At 42.3% G+C, this 9,469-nt stretch overlaps 1 protein-coding gene across 1 annotated transcript in view; it reads left to right on the top strand.

Moving 5' to 3' along the window:
• The first annotated feature begins 3,483 nt into the window (after positions 1–3,483).
• Positions 3,484–9,469, top strand: part of ARID5B (AT-rich interaction domain 5B) — a 176,433-nt gene continuing 170,447 nt past the window's right edge. Inside the window, exons 1-2 of the mRNA XM_026504293.4 lie at positions 3,484–3,933; positions 4,363–4,617. Of these exons, the coding sequence (XP_026360078.2) occupies positions 3,913–3,933; positions 4,363–4,617 (276 nt within the window). The 5' untranslated portion in view covers positions 3,484–3,912. The remainder of the gene's footprint in view (positions 3,934–4,362; positions 4,618–9,469) is intronic.

Below are 9,469 nucleotides of genomic sequence, written 5' to 3'. Positions count from 1 at the left end.
GCTGACTAAAGTGCTAAAACATGAAGTATTATTGTAGCCAAGGTCAAAAATGCTTCAGTTGTCTTTTGCAATTTGGGGGAGGGGGAGGCCCAGAGGGGCGCAGAGAGGTTTGAATTTTCGAAATGGTTGCCTTCTTCCTTCAAACTGTACTTTTTTTTTTTTATGATCCTGTTTATTATAGCCCAAGCTGCCTAATTATGTCACTGCTGGTTTTTGCAACTAACTTAATCCTCCTGATCCTTTATGGAACGATTCACAGGCACTGAAAAAATGTGTCTACTGCTTCCCCGCCCCCTTGAGGGGGTAAGAATGATTTTTTATTTTTTACCTTTTAAATAAACCAAATAAAACAGAGAGCTGGATTTGGGGCTAGCAAAGCAGCAGGAATATGGATGTGTGGGTAAAGGGTCTTGTGTTTCAGTGTAAGAAAGAGACCAAAAAATAGTGGGTCATATAAACATATACTGCTTTCTTTGCCACTCCTCTTTTATACACAGTGAGTCCCAGCTACAAGCTTTTTTATAGATAAATAAAGCAGTTGCTTTCATGATTATAACTGTCCTGAATGGATTGTCTTCTTACAACATTCAATCTGTTTATGAGTATTTACTTTACATTAGCCCAAGGACCCTGCCCTGCAGGAGTTTGCCTCTATTCCCCTGGGTGTCGGTGTCTCGAGTCTTACATCTGCTCTGTGATTGATGGAGCCTTGAATCTACGTTATTACTCTCTCACAAGCAGAAATCAAACAGGCTATTAACTACATTACTTCAAAGAACTGTTTCAATACAATCTCCTTATCTTAATTGAAACTTTCTTTGTATGGATATTTGCTACACAGATAATTTACAGGTGCCTATCAAGCATCATATTAAAGAGGTAAAATAGAGGATATTTTTTGGTTTTTTATTTTTGTTTTTTTTGGTTTTTTTTGTAAACATACACCATTGTGATCTGTAATTTTAAAAGCCATTTACAGGATTGGACCAGAGGTTTGATTTATTAGATGTTATTATGTTCATGGGGGGTGGTTGTGGTGGTGCTGTAAAAAGAGAGGGAAGATACCTCTGTGATCCAGTTTTGAAATTAGCATTCATCTGATTACAAGACTGCAGATATTCAGAAATATTCAGACCTAGATCCCTGCAATTGTTAACATCTGAAAAACCTTATCGGGAGTTTATGAGAAGAGAGATTACGCAGCATGCAGCCTAGTTCAGCGCCTACCTTGAAGAGACATAGAAACAGGGTTTCTAATTAGATGAAGTCCCTCACAGACACTTAAAGACTTACAGCACCAAAACCAGTAGAAGTTGCTTAGATGCTCTAAAGAGCTGTGTTATTTTTTAAGAGAGAGATTTAATATACAATCCAGGGATACCCTCAGGCATTCTGTTGAGGTTTCCTGCATAAATGCTGCTGCATTGGTCATACAGGAAACTGACTCAGAGTCGATCTCAAATATGATCTTGTCAAAATACTGCAACTCAAGTTTTTAAAAATAGGATGTCTTGAATTGGATGTATATATTTACGCTAACAGGACAGAGACTGAAGCCTCAGGCATCTCTCCTGTATTTAAAAAAAAAAAACAATGTAAAATGCCCTTCAGTCAAGTCCATTCATATGTAAAAAAATGAACAAAATGGGTTATTCTAATCAAACGTCTGCAGTATGCATCATAAAGTTAAAAAGAGAGAGAGAGAAAGCGCGAGAGAGCTGTAATTTCTCTTTGTAACCCATGTTTATAAAATAGAAAGATCAGATGAAATTTCAAGGAAGATAATTAAAGAGTGATGTGCAAGTCATAATTTGGCTAATGCAAAGATGGGAGACTGTGAATTGTTACATTGTCCTCCTTCATTGTGCAGAGTTGTGATATTACTTTAAATTATTAAAATAGTTTTCATCTTTAAGAATACCGGCTCTTTGGCATGGGCTTTTATTACTTATTGTAATTGGAGGATCTGCCATTTTCTTTCGTTTATCTCTGTGTGTATAGAAACGAGATAGATCTTGCCTTTTATTACTTCCCCATGTTCTGAATCAAAAATGTGGTTTAGATAATGTTAAGTGCCCTAATTCTTACTGCAGCGGACGCAGACGTTATGAGAAGGCATAAAAATACACACAGAGGGTCTTTCCACCTCAAGTCACTGAATATGAGGCATTTGTGCTCTGCTGGGTGTATTAACTTCAGCCATGTGAATATAATTTTCATTAAAGTAATCCTGTTTCAACTAGATGCTGTGACTAGAGGTGAAACGTTGCGAAAGCGTTAAAAATAGCTTACTAGTAATTTCAACATCCTGTAATTTTATCACAGATCAAGTTTCAACTGTCATACTATACAGACCTTATTCCCCATATAGTACATGTTTACTTTTTTAGCATGCCAGACCCACTTTAGAAAGATTGGTGCCAATATAATAAAATCGGGGGGGGGGCGGGAGGTGCTGGAAGGAGTGGGAGGAGAACAGGGAAGGGGGTGGGGAGCGTGGGGGAAGCGAGTACACCATTTTACATCAACACTGCGAAAATGCAATCTAGCCTGGCGGAGGACGGGCAGCTGGGTCGGAGCGAGCGAGGGCTTTGCAGTCTCTGCCTGTTCCTTGTTCTGTCGCTCTTAAGTTTCTCTGTGTTTGCATAATAGCCGTGCATGCAAACCTCGCAATGCTCCAGGGCTCCAGAACAATAAATATACACATTTAAAACCTTTATTGTCTTACGGTTCATGCCCCCGGTTTTCAACAGCTTAATTTCTGGTTGTATTTAACTAGTTTGCAAATGGATTTTTTTCAGTTTCAAACTATTATTGAGGAAGCTCCCCTCCCTTTTTTGGCGGGGGAGGGGATGGGGGTGGGGTAGGAGTCGGTATATTATTCCTGTAGCGCTGGGTTATATAAACACATTATCATTTGAGAGCGCCCTTGGCGTCCATCAGCATTGTAAACACGTACTAGTGTATATACTTCAAAATTAAAGAATGCACACGCAGAACCGGGAGCCTGAATTCATATTCCGAGCAGACTCGCTGCTCGCATTTATTGATTTATCATGCATCGTTTATTGTTCCAGTCCCTAAATGCAGTCGCTGTCCCTTCAATATTGTTTGCAAAATCCCGAGATGTGTGTGCACTGCTCACTTGTCTTTCTGGGCTTTTTTTTTTTTTTTTTTTGCTGAGTATTTTTTTGCGAAGCGAACAAATGCATTAATATTTATATGTTTATATAATCGATAACCCACTTTTCCCTTCCATGTAAATAGGCATCAAAAGATAATTTAACAGATTAGTTCTCGAAAACATGGCAGTGAGGAAGCGTAATTTAACTATCAAACAAATCTACATGTCTAATAACAGCAAATCTGCTAAGGAGCATTAGAAAGAGGAGCAGCGCCCCGGAATCTCTGCAGGAAATGTTCTTTATATTAGACATATACAAGCAGGTCCTGTCAGATGCACAGCGGAGCTCGCTAGCTCTCGTCTCCTCCAAAAATCTCATTAGACGACACCCCTAGACAAGGGAGATTGGGAAGAGGGAGAGCTCATCTTCACACAGTTTTAGGGTGGATTTTATTTTTACAAACCTTCCTATATATTTTTTGCCTTGATCCATCCGCTTCCCGCCGAGATCGGACGGAACCTTTCTTCCGATTATGAATTTGATCATCCCACATTTGGAAGGAAACCTACACAGTTTTGACAGGAGCTGAAAATTGAGTCGTCAGAGAAATATTAGGACATATTTTCAATCATTTTGGTGCCGAAGGGGAGGCAAGAGCTCAGTTTTATATTGAGACATTACGCCAGCTGAAGGCAGAGAATGTTTTTCCCTGCCAGGACCTGATGCAATCCATTCAAGCCAACAAGTTTGGAGAGAATGTTGAGTTCAATCAATTCAGAACGTCGAGATGGAGCCCAACTCACTCCAGGTATTTCGCTCTCCTCCGCTCCTCCGATCCCGGCACCCCCCGGCACCCCCCAGCCCCCCAACTCACCCACACCTCTGCACCCACCCACACCCCCCACAAACTTTTCACCAAACTTTTACCCTCTGCATCCCCCAAATCATTTTTATTGTTTAAAAAAATCCCTGCACTGATCATACATACATAATGTAATTTTACCGCCTCAGATGGAGAAGTAGGGAGAGGTGGCGGTGGGGGTGCCCGGAGTTTTTTTTTTTTTTTTTTTTTAAGGGAGGCAGAAAATTTGTGGGCTCTATTATTTTTCCACCCAGCTTTATATCTGTTGGCTCTTCTGTATTAAGAGTGTGGATGTCTGTGTGTAAATGTGTCTGGGAATAGATGTTTGTTCTCTGATGGCTACGTTATTTATTTGGTGCTTTTTTTCCCCTGCAGTGGGTCGGCTCACCGTGTGGCTTGCACGGACCTTACATTTTCTACAAGGCTTTTCAATTCCACCTCGAAGGCAAACCAAGAATTTTGTCCCTTGGCGACTTTTTCTTTGTAAGATGTACGCCAAAGGATCCGATTTGCATAGCGGAGCTCCAGCTGTTGTGGGAAGAGAGGACCAGCCGGCAACTTTTATCCAGCTCTAAACTTTATTTCCTCCCAGAAGACACTCCCCAGGGCAGAAATAGCGACCATGGCGAGGTGGTAAACTTATATCTCCCTCTCTTCTTTCTTTCTTATCCCCCCCCCCCTTAGTAATGCTTATTACAGGGCAAGCTTGAAAATACTGTATTCACTTCTGCAGGCGAGCAGGATCGACTCCTTTTTAAAGGGGTAGCGCCACTAGCTGGGGCTCGAGTATTTTGCCATTGTCAGAGTTTGGCTGTCAGCTTTACAAAGAGGTTCCAACTGCTGATTTTAGTCAAGATCAAATAACTTGTTCGAGAAGGGTTTTGTTCAAGGATGTGTGTGTATGTGTGTGTGAGAGAGAGAGCGAGAGAGAGAGAGGAAGAGAGAGAGAGATCGTTCTCTCTCTTGCTACAGCCGCTTGAACATCACATGCTTTTTATATTTTTTTGCCTTTTGAAAATTTTACCTTCGCGTCTGGCTCGGTCGGGGCTGGGTGGATTTCTTTCGGTGGGTTTCGATATTGTTCACTTTTTTTTTTTTAAGTAAGTATTTGATATGTTTAAGAGGGCGGAAATTACGAAATGGAGGCAGTGTGAGATCAAAAGCTATTGAGTTGGCAAAGACGTGTTGAATAAAGTGATAAATGACAGGTACTGGAATAATACATTCAAATAACTTGCAGATCTGCCCGGGCGGATTTCAAAGCGATCGTGTAACCGGCACAAACACGTTAAGCATTAACAACTATCTCTCGCCCCCACCCCCTCCCCCTCGGACAAGCCATTTGATGTTCTAGTTTTCAATTACTCCACGCAAAGTGGACGTCTTCCAGCGCGATCTTTGGGGATGTGTGGGACCGGGACGGGGGAGGGAAGGCAGAGGGGTGTGTGCTCGCCCACTGGCCCTGCGGGTCCGGCGGCCTCCGAGCGCAGACGGCGCTCCCGGGGAGGGTGGGGAGGGACCGAGCTTCGCCGGCACGTTTCTGGGCGGCCGCGGGGACGCTAGCCGCGCTCCCGGGAGGACGCCCGAGGTGAGCTGCTGTCACCGGGCGCCGGGGCGGCCGCCTCCCTTCGGCTCTGTCATTTCATGTGTGACCGCAGTTCTGCGGGCTCCCCTCATCAGCTGACCGACCTCAGCGCCGTGATACCCACCGGGGGAACTATTTTGGGGAGGCTGTGCCCTCGGTGCGGTGGGGAGGGAGGGCGCGCGGCCGCCTGGCAAGGCTTTGTGTTGCCCGAGCGAGAGCAGGGTGATCAAACTGAGACTTTTGAGGGCAGCTAGCTCTGTGCCAGGCCCTCGAGCTTTCGAGGTAGATGTAAGGATCTTTTTGTTAAATGAATGGTTCCCGGTTTAACTCATCCCGGAGCGTGGAACTAGCTGCCTGCCAGTCCTTCCAGAATTCCTTGGTCTGATGGACTTGATTGTACTTTTGGCAACGCCGGTTCGCTCCCTCTCCCAGGATCGAATTACCCATCAGTGGTCTATGCCGGTTAATTACTGGAGTTCGTCAAAACCTTCGCCCTCAGATCTGCCTCTTCGGAAATAAGCCCCGCCCTCCTCCCCGAACGTCCCCCCCCCCCCTTCGCCGTCCCCCGCCAGCTTTGGGTTTTAAACGTTCCTACTTCCCGACGTCTGCCTGCAATTTTACAAAGGTGTTGTTTGGAAATACTGTGAAAAATCCTGCAACCCACCAACAGGTTGAGCTCTTTCCCCCTCCCAAGGTCTAGCTGGGCCCCCTCCCCCGACCCAACTTTCCTGCGCAGCTGTCTTCTTCCCCTCCCCCTCCTGATTTCTTATTATTTGCTTTTCAAATTTATTACTTCAACATGGCCTGTGATCTGGAAAAGGGAAGGATTAAATATCCAGAAAAGAGCTGGTGCCTAATAGACTTCTGACTAAACCCAGAAGGAAATTATTCAGTGTTTTATGAGATATTTTGTGGTCACTCTCCCTCTCTCTCTCTCTTTTTTTAATTGAAATTGAAATATTTTTAAAGACCCCGAGTTGACCCCACTTGGTCCAGTTTTAATTTCTGTTGGTGTAATTAAAAAGCGAATTCTGATTTAAGAATAAAATACAATATTAGCCGAAGGCTGCATCTGTTAGAACTGCTGATAATGAAAAGATACACAGTATTTTTAAATAACACGATTTTCAAAAAATTGTTCATTAAGGGGAAATGAAAGCGAACCGTTGTAATGATCTGTACATTTCGTCACTGCTATATGAGCCATACCTAAGAAAATTAATCTTGCCATTTAAAAGTAAACTCTAGGGGGTTTGGGGAGGGAGATGGCTCTATTTATAATCCTCAGCTGCATATACATCGTCTAATATTATGCATGATTTGTTTTTTAATGCTAACACGGCTGGTAATTAGCTGTATGATTATACTTGTATATTTCATTAGGACTTTGGCTGATGTCATTGTGAATTATTCAGCCATATTAAAACAATTTTCAATTGAGATAATGACACGCCTCAAAATTATGCAAATGCAGGCTGCATTGTGCAAAATAATTATGACAAATGTAAAGCAGGTAGAAAGTTTCCCAATGCAGATCGGTTTTCCACCCTGGTGATGTCATTTCCCCCCTGGCCTAAGTTAGTCATTCATTAGCTGAATAGCAGCAGCAGTCTCCTCTGGAGAAGAGCCTACAGAAACCAGCATTTACTGCAGGCACCTAGAGGGGGCAACAGGGTCCTCTCATTAAGAAATCTGCTTTGTTTTCACTTACTCCATTAACTTGTTTATATACAGTGACATGATTTTTGTTATTGATTTGAAATAGTTTTGAATGATGCATTTGCCGTTTGTGAAGTGTAACTGAAAGAGAAAGGTTTCTTGGTGATATGCACTGTTACTTGAAGAAAATGTTCAGCACATTTAATCAGCCAGTACAGTTTATTTTAAGTAACCAAATGGAGGTTAATAATTTCTTGATTGAGCTGACATCAGCATCCATTTCGAAAGGACAGCCAGGACTCAGTATGCTTTTTTGGTTTAAGAGAACCATTCTGTCTATTTATGATTTCTTGAAATGTAAAGACGTCAGTTCTAAAAGCAGGAAAATTATCATTGTGCAAGATTAGAAATAGCGTCCCTGTGTGGTTTGCTATCGTCTGCAGAGGGCCTTTTTGGGGAATATTTTATTGATCCTTGCAATAATTATATGAGGCTGGATAAGGCAGGACATTGTATGTCATTTTACAGATGGAGACAGAGGCTTAGAGAAATTATGTGGCTTGTCAAAGTTCACCAGGCTAGAACCCAGGCCTTTCTAAGCTTTAGGGTTGGTTTTTTCCCCACTGAATCCTACTCTTGACACCAGAGTTTTAATGCATCATATTATATTCTAGAAGCATGCACTAATGTGGGCAGGTCCTTGTTCATTTTAGAATCGTGACTAGTCAATCCGTTTTGCCAAAGGTCACCAGATTTTAGGTAGCAGAACAATTCTTACTCTGTAAAGTTCAGCTGATTCGAGCTAGTGGCATATAATAAGAACAGTTGCGTTTTAATACTGTTATTAATATCATTAACAATTTATTATTAGTTATAATAACTATGATAATGACTGACTACCGCCTTCACATACTTGCAGTGCTGGCAACTGGTGTTGAGGAAAAGCAGTCCAGAAACAGTCACATCTTCATTTTGCAACTTAGTATTGTTCAACCTTGAACCGGCATAAACACTCTGAGCCTCAGTTTCTTCAGCAGCAAAATGGGAACAATAATGAGGCAGACTGGGGGTTGTTGTGAATATCAAGGGGCATTATATGGGCAAAAGTACTTCAAAAACTGTACAGTCCTTAAATAAATATAAAAGAGTGATGATTGTGGTAGCCTTTAGTCTAGATATTATTAATTTATAAACAGTAAGCAGGATAACTTTTATGCGTGTGTGCAGGTTCCCAGGCCTAATCATGATACTGTCTTCAATTACCATGAAAGTGAATAGCAGAGCCATATACAAGGAGTTAAGTGTCTTTAGTAATTACCCACAATTGCCACATTCAGCCACTACCTCTTCAGAGGAGGAAAATGGCAAAGTAGGCGGGTAATTGGTTCTGTTACTGGGTAACTTCTGATTACATTCATTTTCAAATTGCCAAGCGCTTAATCTATTGGCAATACACCGTCTTAAAAGAGGTGGTTGTGCAAGCTTGGATTTCAGCCTGACCGGGGGCTGGATTCTATGAGAAGCTTTACTGGTCACCTGCAACTGTGAGTGTGGATGAGTAAGCTGATGATGCCAGGAAGTCAAGATCAAGCATATCTGGGCATTACAGATCCTAGCATGTAGTCAGGACTTCGTAAAGTGGTTACTATCTGGTTAAAAATTGTCAACAATTCATATTCCTGAGGCCCTGTTGAAATTAACTCGATTGGAATCTCTGGAATTGGAGTCTAGGATCCTACATTTTAAACATCGCTTCACTTTTCTCATCTGTAAAATGGAAATATAGGACCTACTCCCTAGGATTGCCTTAAGGAGTAAATGAGTCAATACATGTAAGGTGCTTACAACTGAGATGGGCACATAGTAGATTCTTCAGTAGTGGTTGACTCACTGTTATTATCATTAATATTCGTATTGCTGTTCTCATCGAAGTTCGAGATCACTACCACTACTTTCCCTTTTTTTTTTTTTTTTTAAGATTTTACCTATTTATTTGAGAGAGAGAGAGCACAGCCAGGAGGAGGGGGGCAGAAGGAGAGGGAGAAGCAGACTCTCCGCTGAGCAGAGAGCCTGATGCGGGGCTCGATCACAGTACCCCAGGATCATGACCTGAGCCAAAGGCAGACACTTAAGTGACTGAGCCACCCAGGCGCCCCCACCATTACCTTCCGTAAAGAAAGGTTTTCTCTGTGAGAGGACAGCATCTAGGTTAATTTGCCAGGACAAATACCCAATACA

The sequence above is a fragment of the Ursus arctos genome, unplaced genomic scaffold (assembly GCF_023065955.2).
Source record: "Ursus arctos isolate Adak ecotype North America unplaced genomic scaffold, UrsArc2.0 scaffold_7, whole genome shotgun sequence".
In the NCBI taxonomy this organism is placed as follows: Eukaryota; Metazoa; Chordata; class Mammalia; order Carnivora; family Ursidae; genus Ursus; species Ursus arctos.
This window is presented reverse-complemented; position numbering and strand designations above follow the sequence as displayed.